We start from the raw sequence: 15,074 nt of genomic DNA, 5'->3' as shown, positions 1-15,074 counted from the left end.
AATGAGGGGAGAGGGGAGCGCGTCTGACCAATATTGCTTGGATAACTTCGATGCATTTTTTATATGGATGTAGAGCATTATTGTATTTTTTATTATCAATCTAATTTTTTTAGTTTAATAATTTAACAACATATTTTAATTTATACTTTTAATAATTAATAATTAAAATAATGAATTTTAATGACTTTTTAGCCATCCTCGTAATATAAATAGATGCTTGGTCAGAGGACTCCATCTTTAATGTTTTTTGTGTCATCCGCTTCAATAATTAAGCACCCTTTTTCTTTGCTACAATGGTCCCTTGACTTCAAAAGTCTTTTGCTTACCACAAATGACTACAATAAATAAATCAACATATACGATTTTATTACCTCAATCAACCTATATCCTTCGGACACATCTTTTTTTTTTTTTGTCCTCTCACTGTTCTTATTCTTTCAAACATCCTTCTTCTTCTGCTACTACTGCAGCATAATCGTCTCGCACAGCTGTTCTCAACAGTGGGAAAGAATAGTAAGCATATCATATTGCTTATGCAATTAAGAAGGTCCAAGCTACTTCTAGAAAAAAAAAAATTGAAGTTTATTTGAGAAGTAGAGGGAAACTCAAAGAAATACAGAATGCTATTTGTTTGGCTCTTTGTTATCTCTTTTGTTAAACTCTCCACTTCACAACATACATTGACGCCGCGTCACTTTGTCCGTGACGGCGAGACTTTGCTTTCCCGTGATGGAACATTTGAGCTTGGTTTCTTCAGCCCTGGAACTTCTACAAATCGATATCTTGGTATATGGTACAGGAATGTGTTCCCAAAAGCAGTTGTGTGGGTGGCCAACCGCGAATCACCAATCAAGAACAATTCAGGAATCTTGACCATCAACAATGAAGGAGTTCTTGTGATCCTTGTGATTCTCATCAACGGCACAAACAGCAGCAGCCCTGTTTGGTCTTCTAATGTGCCAAGCGAAGCGGTTATTAATCCAATAGCACAGCTTCTGGAGACAGGGAATCTTGTGGTGAAGAATGGAGTTAAAGATTCAAACAACAATCAGTTTCTCTGGCAGAGTTTCAACTACCCTGGCGATACGCTTACCATGCAGGGCATGAAGCTTGGATGGAACTTAATGACAGGTCAAGAAATATTCCTTTCTTCTTGGAGAAGTAAGGATGATCCAAGCCAGGGAGAATATTCATTAAAGATTGACCGTATGGGATATCCACAACTTTTTAAGTATAAAGGTTCTGAAAAAAGGTTTAGAATAGGGTCATGGAATGGAGAAAGTTTTAGTGGATATTCATCTCATCAACTGAAACAAAATATTAGAGTAGAGTTCATCATGAATCATAAAGAAGTGTATCTAGTATTTAAAACCGTCGATAGATCAGTTACCTGGATTTATACAGTTACATCTTCGGGCCATGGAGAGCTTTCTGCTTGGACGAGTCAATCCAATAGCCGAAAAGTCATCTCGACCGGGGAGGAAGATGAATGCGAAAATTATGCCTTGTGTGGTGTTTATTCTGTGTGCAATATGAATGGTAATTCTCCTACATGTGAATGTCTCAAAGGATTTGTTCCCAAGTTTCCAGAACAGTGGAATATGTCATATTGGTCTAATGGTTGTGTTTCAAGGACGGAATTGGATTGTGATAAGAACACACATGGCTTCTTTAAGTACACAAACATGAAAGTGCCAGACACGTCTTCGTCGTGGTTTAGCAAGGCCATGAACCTTGATGAATGTCGGAAGAAGTGTCTGGAAAACTGTTCTTGTACGGCGTATGCCAATTTAGACATTCGCAGAGGAGGAACCGGTTGTCTACTCTGGTTTGGAGCTCTGATTGACACGAGGACGTTTTCTCAATGGGGACAAGACCTTTACATCAAGGTCCCTGCTTCTCAACTCGGTAATCTTTAAACTATTTTCTTAGTTATATTTGGCTATAATTGTTATTATTCTAGTTGAAGATAAAAAAAGGCTTGGAAAATTTCCAAGGTTAGTTCAGTGAATATTTTAGTATTTCTAGCCATTGAAACTAATATGTAGAGGTACAAGAATTTTTTTTTTCTTAAGTTAAGCGTGAGACTTGAACCCGAACTTCTAGGTGAGGATGTCATTTGAGCTATAATTCGTTGGCAGTTGGCACGTAGAGGTACAAGATTTTCCTATGGTTAAGTAGAAAATGTTATTTTTTCATGCCAGTTAACTTAATATACTTTTAGTTTCCTGATTTCATTATGGTTTTTCTCTCCTAGTACTAAGAATAAACAGCAGAAAATACACTACTTGAAAATTACGAAAGGAAAAAAAATAAAAGATATAATGGGAAAAAAATCTAAAAAAATATTTGACAAAAATGATCAAATATGAAAGATTTACTCTCAAAAGGTTCCTAAAGTCAAATTTCAATGCAATTTTCTTTTGTAAGTATACTTAGAAAAATCAAATCATTCTATCATTAAAATTAGTAATTTTACAAGTAAATATTTTCTGCCATTTTATTTCTATCCGAATAGTCGAAAACTAAAAAAAAAAGGAAAATAGGTCTAAAGATCAAATTTTGCGTTACTTTTTTATATGTACCTTTTAAATAAAGTCCAAATGATTTCGCAATAAATTAGATCAGATACATAAGTCATCTATCTCTTATGGGAAAAAAAGAGTAATGTTGGTTGTCTTTTTCATCAAACTAATACTATTTGTTAGTGTTTTAATCTTTTGAGTTATGTTTATAGTTCTTAAATCTTTTAAGTGTATGTTTTGTAGTTTCCTCCGTTACACGCTATGCTATTCTAAATGCATTACTTCATCTACATACTCCCTCAGTCTAGAGAAATTGGTCACTGATTATAATTTCGACTGAACTCATGTATAGTGTGGTGAGTAACTATGCTTTGCTTCTATCAAATCTTGCAGATAATGGTCTAAGTAAAATGAAGAAGTTGGTAGAAATCATAGTTGGTGTGATTTTATTTGGATTCATAACTTGTGTCAGCATAATGATACACAGAAGACAAGGTAATTTGACTAAATTTTATTTTGGCACTAGTTACTCACCCAGAAAAATATGTTTTAAGAATGAATTCGTCAGGTTCATAATTCTTATCAACTTTTATCATTCGTTCAACCAGGGTTGGCAAGAATAATTTACAGGAAGCATTATGAAAATATACTGAGGAAGGAAGACATTGGTCTACCAAATTTTGATCTGTCTGTCTTAGCCAAAGCCACTGACAACTTCTCAAGCAGTAACAAGCTAGGAGAAGGAGGCTTTGGACCAGTGTATAAGGTAATATAAAATGTTTGATCAAAACTTTTACTTAGCTTTTGAGATTTTTCTGAGAAAAGCATAACATGAATTCCAGGGCACACTAACAAATGGGCAAGAGTTAGCTGTTAAAATGCTTTCAGAAAGGTCTGTACAAGGGATGGAGGAATTCAGAAATGAAATTCTATTGATCGCCAAACTTCAACACCGAAACCTCGTGAAGCTTCTTGGTTGTTGCATTCAAGAAGAAAAAGTAATGTTGATCTATGAATACATGTCTAACAAAAGCTTGGATCACTTTATTTTTGGTATGAAATTTCTTTAAAATGAAGCATATCTGAAAATCTTTTTCTTTGTTATCCATAGCCTTCATAGTAGTACTAAATAAAACACACATATAATTTGGGCAGATGAAAATAAAAGGAAGTTGCTAGATTGGCCTACACGTTTCAACATTATTGGTGGCATAGCACGAGGACTTCTTTATCTTCATCAAGACTCTAGGCTGAGGATTATTCATAGAGATCTAAAAACTAGCAATATTTTATTAGATGCAAATATGGAACCAAAAATATAGGACTTTGGATTGGCTCGTACTATCCTAGGAGATCAAGTGGGGGCAAAAACAAACAAGGTGGCTGGGACATAGTAAGTTAACTTTCTTTCCAAGGTTTATGGGATTGTATTATCTTTTGTTATTAACCTTGAGAATATTATGCTTTTAGTGGTTACATGACTTTTCTCAATGAAATCAGATGTCTTTAGTTTTGGTGTGATAGTTCTAGAGATAATAAGTGAACAGAAGAATAGAGAATTTTCAGATCCCGAGCACTGTCATAATCTTCTCGGGCATGTAAGTATAGTAGCTTCGCTTCATAGTCAGTTAGTGAAATCTGAATTGCTTCAAACTCATTAAGGGATTACTACAATTATAGGCATGGAAATTATGGACAGAAGGAAGACAGTTGGAACTGTTGGATGAAGTGTTACGCGAAGGATGCACGCCTTTTGAAGTGATTCGATGCATACACGTGGCCCTGTTATGTGTGCAACAAAAACCTCAAGATAGGCCAGATATGTCATCTGTGGTTCTAATGTTAAATGGTGAGAAATTATTGCCAAAGCCAAGGATTCCTGGTTTTTATTCTGAAGGAGATGTTACAAGTGAAGGAGATGCTTTATTGACAAAATGCACACTGCTCTCGCCCAATGAAACTTCCATCACAATATTAGAGGCAAGTAGAATATGAAGGCAAGAAAATAGCAAGATACCTGTAATTATGCATCATACATGATCTCATATTCTTTCCATGTTAAAAATATATTATATTATTGTGAAAATATTCGAACACGTATCTTGCGTGTTAGTTGGGATGTTGCCACACACGCCCTCATTTGTTGCAACACATTCCCTAACTTTTGACTTACAAAATTCACTCATCTAAAATTATATTCAATAATTTTATTTTTAATAAAAATATTAATATTTTTTTCATATAAAAAAAATTAGTCGTATTTTAAATTTACAGAAATTACTTAATATTCTCCATTTCTATTCTCTGATGCTAAAAAGCCCAAGAGTTTTTTGAATTTATAAATATTTTTTTAAAAAAACATTAAATTCCCTATAATATTAACCTAAAATTCTATTTATATACTTTTTATATCAACTAACAGTTGCACCTTGACACGCTACTTTCGACATCTTCAAATTATATGCGCAATTGTTCTCGCACTCTTTATCCACGGTCNACAATATTTTTAATAATAATAATATTTTTAATTTATATCACATATTAAAAATTTAATACATAATAATTTATTTAATAAACGAGATTTTTTTTTAAATCTATATCCGTAGTTAATTATAGCTAGTTTGCGAATACTACGGTCTAAGAGTAACAAGTAATAACTGACTAATTTCTGTAACATTAAACACGGGAATCATTGAGGTTGAGACACTCGTGACTTGTTGAATACTTGAATGTTGAAGATAGAGTAGAAAGTAGAAACCCTTTCGGCCTATCGTACAAGAACACGTACGAATCATCTTAGTGATTTCAAAGACAATCTTTTCAATTATAAAGTTTGACGATGTCAACAGAGATATTAAGAAGAGTAACTTGTTAGATTAGTCCTAAAAAATTTATTTATTTTTTAAATTAATTTTTAAATAAATTATTTAGTTATATTAGTCTTTTGTTGGATAGAAGATAATGTAGTAGGTTAATGCCATGTGTCACATGATAATTAGTTGATGTTTCAAGAAAAAATTAATATAATTAAGTTAAAATTTTTAAAAATTAAATTTAATTACAAAAATTTAAAAATTAATTTAAAAAATAAATATTTTACAACGAATTTAACCATTTACTATAGTGTGCTATTGCAGGTAAACCAACCAACACTACATTATTTGTTTATTGTTGCCGCACGGACTTTCTCATTGACTTGGGAAAAAAGTTTTTTCACTAACGACAATGGAGACTAACAATGTTCATTCAACATATGGACGCGTTTACTCATCCAGAATCATTCCTACTTTACCCATAAATCAACTTAATATTAAATTGAATATATCTATTATTCATATTATTTAATATTTTCGACTTATACTTTTTTATTAATAAATTGTACATCATATGTACAAAAATAAAGCAACTAAGGTTTGTTCTCATTCATGAGCACCCTTTAAAACTCTCTCCTCATTAAAACCATTAATTATGATGGAATCATCCTATTTTGATGCCTAATCAGAATTATGCTATCTAACCGAGACTTACACATCTTCATAACCGTTTTCCCTAGTACAGTGACCAAGAAAGCAGCCATTATTGCTTTGAGGAAAGATCAAAATAATTATGGACAACACCATCATCATGTTATCACTTATTTTCTTTCTTCTACTTTCCTTCATAAGAACCACCACTTCACTAGGTAGTTTTATTAGTTTAGCTCTGAATCAATCTCTTCAAGACGGTGAGACCTTAGTCTCTTCAGGTGGAACATTTGAAGTTGGTTTCTTCAGCCCTGGAAATTCAACAAACTGATACTTAGGTATATGGTACAAAAATGTGTCCCCTTTAACAGTTATATGGGTTGCCAACCGAGAAATACCACTTGAGAGCAATTCCGGAGTTTTGAAACTCAACCAAAACGGTGCACTTGTGATTCTCAGTGGCACAAACAGCACAATTTGGTCCTCATTCAACAACACACCGGGGAAATCGAGTAATCCAATCGCGCAAGTCTTGGACTCGGGAAATCTTGTGTTGAAGAATACAGAAACCAAGGAGAGAAATGATTTTCTGTGGCAGAGTTTTGATTATCCAGGCGATACGTTCGTGCCGGAGGAATGAAGATCGGATGGGACTTAGTAACTCGAAAAGAATATTTCTTATCATCTTGGAAGAGCGACGATGATCCGTCCGAGGGAGAGTATTTTCTAAGAATAGTAACAAAAGGATATCCACAGTTTTTCACATTCAAGGGATCAAAAAAGATATTCAGAGGAGGATCTTGGAATGGAGTGGGTTTTTCAGGTTATCCAACTCATCAACTGTCACAATATAGACAACGATTTCTCATGAATGATAAACAAGTGTTTTTAGAATGCGATATACTTGACAAATCAATTGTCTCAATATATAAACTAAGAGCTTCTGGCCTAGGACAAACTTACGCTTGGACTAATCAGAGTAACACCAGAAATGTCATCTCCACCGGCGTTCAAGACGAGTGCGAACGCTTCGCTTTGTGCGGTGCCAACTCTGTATGCATTCTCGATGGTAATCTTCCAACCTGTGAATGCCTGAAAGGCTATGTTCCTAAGTTTCCTGAACAATGGAATATATCGTATTGGTCTAACGGTTGTGTTGCGAGGAATGTTAAATCTGATTGTGTCAATGGAAGTAGCAGTGATGGGTTCTGGAAATATACAGAGATGAAATTGCCGGACACTTCTTTTTCATGGTTCAATGAGATCTTGAGCCTTGAGGATTGTCGAAACAAGTGTTTGGAGAATTGTTCTTGTACTTCTTATTCGAACTTGTATGTTCTTGATGGAGGGAGTGGCTGTTTACTTTGGTTTGATGATATGGTTGACATGAGGAGATTCACTCAAGGGGGACAAGATCTTTATATCAGAGTCCCTGCTTCTGAACTAGGTACTCACCATTTCTTTCTCATCATTAGTTTAATGCATTTTATACTTGGACATCACTCAAGAAAGATTACCCGTCAAAATTTTATATTTTAATTTCTCCATTCACCTACTGGAGCCTTCGAGCGGTTGAGTAAGCCGTGGAAACAGTTACTCATGTAATTATAAGGTTAGACTGCATACATTACACTTTTTTAGTGCAACCCTTTCCCAGATCCTGCGTTAACCTGGGATGCTTACGCCCTTCTTCATACTATGCCTTCTTTTCTTTGTTAAATGTTTTTATTTGTGTTCTATTTCCTTTTTAAGATCAATTTCTATGTTGTATCTTATCCTACTACCATAGGGGCAGAAAAGAGTAACTTATATAATTGAAGGGTCATATCATGAATGTTACAAAATTCAATGTAGACAGTGAATATCAAAGGCAGTAATATACAAGGATTAATTACCAGACTATGCTAACTAATATCAAGGAAGTTATATTAGTGATGCTTGTTAGTTATACTTTTATTTTTTAATTCCAACTTCCTCAAGCAAGAAAACATAATTTAAATACATATTCCCTTAGTCATAAGAAATTAGTAACTTAATAATTGGTGATTAATCAAATAATGTGTGCATCTTTCATATATTTATGTTGCAGATAATGGCCGCAGAAAGAAGATGATGCTAATAATAGGAATAACAGTTGGTGGGATTATTTTTGGATTAACATGTGCCTGCGCATTGATACTCAGAAAGCGAGGTACATTAAGCATAATTTAATTAAGATCTAGTCCACATTTAATGATAGTTACTTATTCATTTTATGTTCAAACCAATCAGGGGTAGCAAGATTTATTTACAGGAAGCATTATGAAAGTATACTGAAAAAAGAAGAGATTTATCTACCAACATTTGACTTTTCAGTCATTGTTAAAGCCACTCAAAACTTCTCAAGCTGTAACAAACTAGGTGAAGGTGGTTTCGGACCAGTATACAAGGTAAAAATAAATAAATACAACTTATCCAAAAACTTAAATTTCATTTCTAATAAAAAATTTTCTAACTAGTGAATATGAAAGATCTTCAGGGCACATTGACAAATGGTCAAGAGTTAGCTGTGAAAAGGCTTTCGAAAAATTCTGGACAAGGATTGGAAGAGTTTAAAAATGAAGTGGTGTTGATAGCTAAACTTCAGCATCGTAATCTTGTAAAGCTTCTTGGATGCTGCATAGAGGAAGAAGACATAATGTTGATCTATGAATATATGCCCAATAAAAGCTTGGACAACTTTATTTTCGGTTTGAGCCTTTATCATTTGCTCTAAAATATTTATGATAGTTTCTTACTGTTTATCCATTGGTTATGATACTTTGGAGTATTGCAACTGGTATATATACTAAACATACTTGTTTGTAATTGATGGCTGCTAGATGAAACTAGAAGGCACCTGCTGGAATGGCCTAAGCGTTTCAATATTATTTGTGGCATTGCTCGAGGACTTCTTTATCTTCATCAAGATTCTAGGTTAAGAATTATTCATAGAGATCTAAAAACCAGCAATATTCTACTTGATGCAAATCTGGATCCAAAAATATCTGATTTTGGCTTAGCTCGAACGTTGTTAGGAGATCAAATTGAGGCAAATACAACTAAAGTTGCTGGAACATAGTAAGCTAGCATTTTCTTTTATTATTTTCTAATGTCATTGGAATGCAACTAACTTTTGCTTAAAAAATGAATATTTTAGTGGTTATATGCCTCCTGAATATGCTGTACGTGGGCATTTCTCTACGAAATCAGACGTCTTCAGTTATGGAGTGATAGTTTTAGAGATTGTAAGTGGAAAAAAGATCAGAGAATTTTCCGATCCAGAACAGTGTCATAATCTTCTTGGATACGTACGCACAATAACTTGATTATCTAACTAATTAGTATGTATATTTAGTTACTCACTAATAATACACTAATTTCTTTGCTTCTCTTTTAGGCATGGAGGCTATGGAGTGAAGGAAGACAATTAGAACTACTAGATGAAGCATTAGGGGAAAGGTTCACACCTTCTGAAGCAACAAAATGCATACAAGTTGGCCTACTATGCGTTCAACAAAGGCCAGAAGATAGGCCTAACATGTCATCTGTTGTTTTGATGCTAAATGGTGAAAAATTATTGCCCAATCCAAAAGTTCCTGCATTTTACATTGAAAGAGATACCATTCCTGAATTAGATGCTTTGTTGGAAAATTGCATGTCGCGAAATGAAGTTTCCATCACAGTGTTAGAAGCTAGATAAAGTACAAAGACAAAAAGTACAAGGGTGAACCTACTAATTATTCAATACATTGCTGGTTTAAAAGAATTGTACGGTATTATGCAATTACACATTTTTATTTTATGACTTTAAAAGAGTATTTAGTGAAAAATTGCCTTATTATTCTAAAATTTATCTACATGGATATGAGTTTATACAGTTTTATTAGTAATGTTTACTATAACACCCTTACTATCAGAATTTTACACTTTTGGCTGTACTCTGAGCGAGAATATGACAACTTCAATATATTTAATAATAAAATATGAGTTTTTAACTCAAAACTGTATCGCTGTTTTCTTTGAAAACCGAAAATACTTTTTCGTTTCAATCAAGCATGAATATATAACCCAATTTAAATCACACACACATGTACTTACATATAAACGTACCAAATTTCGTATACAAGTAACTTATAAATAGTAATAGATACATATCATTACAACTCCTATCTCTCTTACAAAATATAATAATAAAGACGAGGAAAGACTATAACTGTATATACAATAATATAGAATACATTCAGATACTCGGAAGAAACTCCTTAAACTCTTCGTCCGTCTTGAAAAGAGAAATCTATAGGGGAAGTGAGAACATCGTGTTTGTTGATTTTCAGTAAGGAGTTTTTAAGAATCGTCTTCGCTGATTTTCAGTAAGGGGTTTTTAAAAATTGTCATAAGAAGATATTTAAAAGAAAACTATTTTTCGATTTCAGTAATCATCGCTCGTCTTATAAATCTTTTTGAAAATCAACTGTTAATCATCCAAAAACTAAAACCTTTTCGAAAACTATTAGTTAATTATCCAAAATTCAAATTCATATTTTGAATTTATTAAAATTCCAATTAAACACAATATATCGTAATCTTTCCCTGTATATACCAAAAGGAGTAATTTCATCAAACTTATCACTGATTCATCCAATCACGGCCTTCGGTCCAAAACAATATCACATCACGGCCTTCGACGCAATACAAAATCAAATCACACATTCACACTCCAACCACCATAATCCAAACCAACAGTCACAATCACAAGTAATACAGTTCAAACACAATCAAGAGTATTTACATCAAGTATAGCAATTAGTAGTTAAACAGAATTATTCATATAGGCAAACCAAGTATAATATACACACTCAAACAATGTCACATAGATGCATATGATGCATGTCTGTTCTACTGGCTATGAGCTCACATGTCGGTTAAACTGGCAGAACCCGACACATCCGGTAGCTAACCCGGACATAGTCTCCCAACATGCAAGTATACATAGTTGCCTTTGTTACTAAGGTCTGTGTATTTCACACACATATGTCTGAATTATATGCGAAAGACAAGAGAAACAAAAATTCGTACCAAAAACAACAAATAAAAAAGTATAAAATTTCATGAATAAACCGTTTTTTAACCTAAAATGAGTTAGCTAGTCAGCTTAATTTATACATAAAAGTATGATGACGACCCTTTCCTTTCTCCATATTCTATCTAGCTTCTAATATTGTTATCGAAATTTGGTTAGCTGAAAAGAATGTGTTGTTCGGCAATGAAGAATCTGCTTGAAGTTGAACACCTCTATCAATGTAAAATCCAGGAAAATTTGGTTTGGGCAACATTTTCTCGCCATTTAGCATTAGAACCACCAATGACATACTTGGCCTATCTTCTGGTCTTTGTTGCACACATAGTAAGCCCACTTGTATGCATCTTATCGCTTCACAATGGTTGCAATTTTCCCTTATCACTTCATCCAATAGTTCCAGTGGCCTATCCTCAGTCCATAATCTCCATGCCTAAAATCATGCTGGTAATCAAATTAGTAGAGTGGAAATCATCCAAAATTGACTCTTTAGTTCTCTCTAAAAATTTTACTTACATGTCCAAGTAGATTAAGGTAGTTTTCGGAATCTGAGAATTCTCTATTCCGTTTCGCACTTAACAACTCTAATACTATCACACCATAACTAAATACATCTGATTTCTCTGAAAATTGTCCATGTACTGCATATTCAGGAGGCATATAACCACTGAAAGCATAAATTAGTAATTAAAATAAACAAACATAATATGGAGAAACAAGTCATAATTAGGGAGAAATATCTTACTATGTTCCAGCAACTCTATTCGTATTTGCCTCAACTTGATCACCAAAAAAGGTTCGAGCCAAGCCAAAATCTGATATTTTGGGATTTAAATTTGCATCTAAAAGAATATTACTAGTTTTAAGATCTCTATGTATAATCTTTAGTCTAGAATCTTGATGGAGATAAAGAAGTCCTCGAGCAATGCCGCCAATAATGTTGAAACGCTTAAGCCAATCTACTGTCTTTCTTCTTGTTTCATCTAATCAGTTATGTACAATTCTTAGCATAACTTTTGTTGTAGAAATATTAAAAATTGCCATAAACATATTTCTATATAAATTGAAATAGTTCTTACCAAAAACAAAGTGATCCAAGCTTTTGTTAGGCATGTATTCATAGACCAATATTTTTTCTTCCCCCTGAATGCAACAACCAAGAAGTTTTACAAGATTACGATGTTGAAGCTTGGCTATTAACACTACCTCATTTTTGAATTCTTCTGATCCTTGGCCAGACTTTTTTGGAAGTCTTTTAACTGCTAGTTCTTGACCATTTATAGTAGCCTGAAAAGATAAATAAAATTGTATTATAAAAAAATGTTAAGAAAAAATAAAGTCCTGGGTTGATTTTCTTATCACCTTGTATACTGGTCCAAAACCACCTTCTCCAAGTTTTTTGTTGCTTGAAAAGTTGTCTGTAGCTTTAGCTAAGACTGAGAAATCAAATATTGGGAGATCAACATCTTGTCTTTGTTTATTTTTCCTTATATTTCTTGCGAACCCTGATTGGTTGGAAAAACAACAATGGATGGATACAAAATATGAATCCATTACTCGTAGAACTTGCACAAATTTTTTTTCTAATTTCTCTTTTGTACAATGCCTATATGGAAAATTATATCATTACAGTGTTTACCTGGATATTTAATTAGCATTATGATAACCCAACAGATTAATCCAAAAATAATCACTCCAACAGCAATTGCTACCGTCTTTATCTTCTTGTTTCCATGGTCATTAGCTACATTATGATCAACACAGATGTAGGACACAATTACTCAACAATTTTGACAGTAGCTCGATTGAATGAAATTGGCAAAGTTTTATTGTTTCTTTACGTTGAATCCTTATAAAGGAAATAATGGTCTCACCTTAAGCATGTCATCTCTAATTGCAATACCATAATATTCATATAATTGAGGTAACTACCAAAGACACTTTCTTCTAAAATTAATTTAACCTGCTCAGAAGTTACCTAATTATTCTACAAGAAACTAAAATGGAAAAGGAGATGAAGAATTAAAAACAAAAGAGTTACCTAACTCAGAACTAGGGACTTTGATGTAAAGGTCTTGACCCTCTTGTGAGAATTGCCGAATGTCAATAAGGTGATCAAACCAAAGCAGACAACCAGTTCCTCCATTACGAATATCCAAATTCGCATAAGCCGTACAAGAACAATTTTTCAAGCATGACTTCTGACATTCCTCAAGATTCATTGCCTTATTAAACCATGAAGAAGATGTGTCCGGCAATTTCATGTCTTTGTACCTCAAGAAGCCTTGTGTGTTATTACACGCCGATGAAGTCTTCCTAGTCTTTCTAACACAACCATTGGACCAATATGACACATTCCATTGTTGAGGAAACTTGGGAACATATCCTTTGAGGCATTCACATGACGCAACATTATCACCAATGTTGCATACAGAATTCGAACCGCAGAATGCATAACTGTCGCATGCATCCTGCCCCCCGGACGTAGTAGTTTCGGCAGTTTGACTTGTCCATACCATGTTTTCCCAACCACCTGAAGGGGTGGCTCTAAATATTTTGAAAATTGATCTATCAAGTATATCAAACTCATAATACACCTCTGTATCATTGAATACAAATTCTCGTTTAAAAATGCTCTGTTGCAGATTCGGATATCCAGTGAAATAAATGCCATTCCATGAGCCCTCTCTAGCGTTAATGAAGGATCCTTTCATCTGAACTAGTTGCGGATACCCTTTACGATCAATTTTGATGGAATATTCTCCCACTGCAGGGTCATCTGTACTTTTCCAGCTTGACAAATATCTATCTATGCCAGATTTTAGTCCGAGCTTCATTCCCGGCATCAAAGTGTCACAGGGATAATCAAAACTCTGCCACAAGAAGCTGTCCTCATCCTGCCCACTTTTCACCACAAGATTTCCTGAATCAAAGAGCTCTGCTGTCGAATTACTCAATTTAAAGGCTTCGTCTGATACCTTGGACGACCAAAGAATAGTAGCGTTTGCCCCGGTGCGAAGTTGAAGAATCCCCATTTCGTTTAACATGAGGATCCCTGACTTGTTGTGGAGTGGTGTTTCTCTGTTGGCCACCCACACAACTGTTTGCTTTCCTGATACATCTGTGTACCAGACACCCAAATATCGATTTGTTGAAGTTCCAGGGCTGAAGAAACCCAGTTCGAAACTTGCATCAGCTGAAAGCAAAGTCTCGCCACCATCACGAATACATTCACTCATTCCTAAACTGTGTAAAGAAGTCGAGCCTCTCATGTAGGATACTAGAAACAACAAAATAAGTAACATTTTGAAGTTTCTCATTAATGTCTTTCACGAGCCCCGAATGAGCTTTCCTGGTTGGTTTATTGACAAAATCTATTTATAATATATAAAAGCTGATACTAACTTTTTTCACAATAAGTTTAAAGTATCTTTTCTTTGCTAACGATGCCACATCAACAATTTTAATGATTTGGTAAAAGATGAAAATCAACCAATCACCATTTAGTAAAATGTTTAAAAAAAATTAAAACAAAAAATTCTTATATATTATTATTCAATTAAAACATCAAGTGCTAATTAAATGTAATAAATATACATTAAAAGTATGTAATAAATATACATTAAAAATGTCATAATAATTATAATTATAAAAAATTTCAGTTACAAATTTATAAATTCTATAACATATTCAAATTTTACAATTTATATATAGTAAGACTCCTACTACTCTTTATTTTTTAATCTCTCATACCAATTGTCAAAAATTTTTAAAATTTAAGATATTTTTATATATTTTTCATTCTCATTCATTCATTTTTTTAATTATTTACAAATAAAAAAAATGCATGAAAAGACAAAGTGTAGCAATTAATGCAAATAAAAAAATGACAAAAAATGAAGATGCAATTTTGTATAACTCTAATATAAATAATTTATGTATTTTTTTAAAATAAATAAATTCAAAATCTTAAAATAATATGTTTTG

General features: G+C 33.4%; 2 protein-coding genes and 1 pseudogene across 6 annotated transcripts; 2 read left to right on the top strand and 1 right to left on the bottom strand.

Annotated features, from left to right (window-relative positions):
• Positions 1–406: 406 nt before the first annotated feature.
• LOC107478323 (G-type lectin S-receptor-like serine/threonine-protein kinase At4g27290) lies at positions 407–4,623 on the top strand (annotated as a pseudogene).
• A 1,383-nt stretch (positions 4,624–6,006) lies between these two features.
• LOC107478352 (G-type lectin S-receptor-like serine/threonine-protein kinase At4g27290) lies at positions 6,007–9,794 on the top strand. The gene is made up of 7 exons (XM_021138011.2): positions 6,007–7,436; positions 8,079–8,180; positions 8,261–8,418; positions 8,508–8,718; positions 8,851–9,088; positions 9,168–9,318; positions 9,408–9,794. Exons 1-7 carry the CDS (start codon positions 6,626–6,628, stop codon positions 9,708–9,710), a joined length of 1,974 nt encoding a protein of 657 aa, XP_020993670.1. The 5' UTR covers positions 6,007–6,625; the 3' UTR covers positions 9,711–9,794.
• A 1,053-nt stretch (positions 9,795–10,847) lies between these two features.
• Positions 10,848–14,430, bottom strand: LOC107478324 (G-type lectin S-receptor-like serine/threonine-protein kinase At4g27290). Of its 5 annotated transcripts, none has more exons than XM_016098464.3 (7): positions 13,129–14,430; positions 12,727–12,831; positions 12,450–12,592; positions 12,167–12,374; positions 11,833–12,070; positions 11,604–11,754; positions 10,848–11,520 (listed from the first exon to the last, which is right to left on the bottom strand). In XM_016098464.3, the coding sequence occupies exons 1-7, from the start codon at positions 14,405–14,407 to the stop codon at positions 11,212–11,214; spliced, it is 2,433 nt and encodes an 810-aa protein (XP_015953950.1). In that variant the 5' UTR covers positions 14,408–14,430; the 3' UTR covers positions 10,848–11,211. The 5 variants fall into 5 exon arrangements, 3 of the variants coding, with proteins under 3 accessions (XP_015953950.1, XP_052114735.1, XP_020993669.1); XM_052258775.1 differs by having other exon boundaries at positions 12,450–12,523; XM_021138010.2 differs by having other exon boundaries at positions 11,335–11,531.
• Positions 14,431–15,074: the final 644 nt, after the last annotated feature.

This window comes from Arachis duranensis, chromosome 3, assembly GCF_000817695.3.
Source record: "Arachis duranensis cultivar V14167 chromosome 3, aradu.V14167.gnm2.J7QH, whole genome shotgun sequence".
Lineage (NCBI taxonomy): Eukaryota > Viridiplantae > Streptophyta > Magnoliopsida > Fabales > Fabaceae > Arachis > Arachis duranensis.
This window is presented reverse-complemented; position numbering and strand designations above follow the sequence as displayed.

What these genes read in the sequence shown, in the direction of transcription:
- LOC107478324 (XM_016098464.3), bottom strand. Translation starts at nt 14,407, where the DNA reads ATGAGAAACTTCAAAATGTTACTTATTTTGTTGTTTCTAGTATCCTAC. An exon ending in AATGCTAATTAAATATCCAG is followed by an intron (nt 12,593 to 12,726) that starts GTAAACACTGTA and finishes CCAACCAATCAG; the next exon opens with GGTTCGCAAGAAATATAAGG. An exon ending in ACCTTAATCTACTTGGACAT is followed by an intron (nt 11,521 to 11,603) that starts GTAAGTAAAATT and finishes GCATGATTTTAG; the next exon opens with GCATGGAGATTATGGACTGA.
- LOC107478352 (XM_021138011.2), top strand. Translation starts at nt 6,626, where the DNA reads ATGAAGATCGGATGGGACTTAGTAACTCGAAAAGAATATTTCTTATCA. An exon ending in AGTCCCTGCTTCTGAACTAG is followed by an intron (nt 7,437 to 8,078) that starts GTACTCACCATT and finishes TTTATGTTGCAG; the next exon opens with ATAATGGCCGCAGAAAGAAG. An exon ending in ACTAAAGTTGCTGGAACATA is followed by an intron (nt 9,089 to 9,167) that starts GTAAGCTAGCAT and finishes TGAATATTTTAG; the next exon opens with TGGTTATATGCCTCCTGAAT.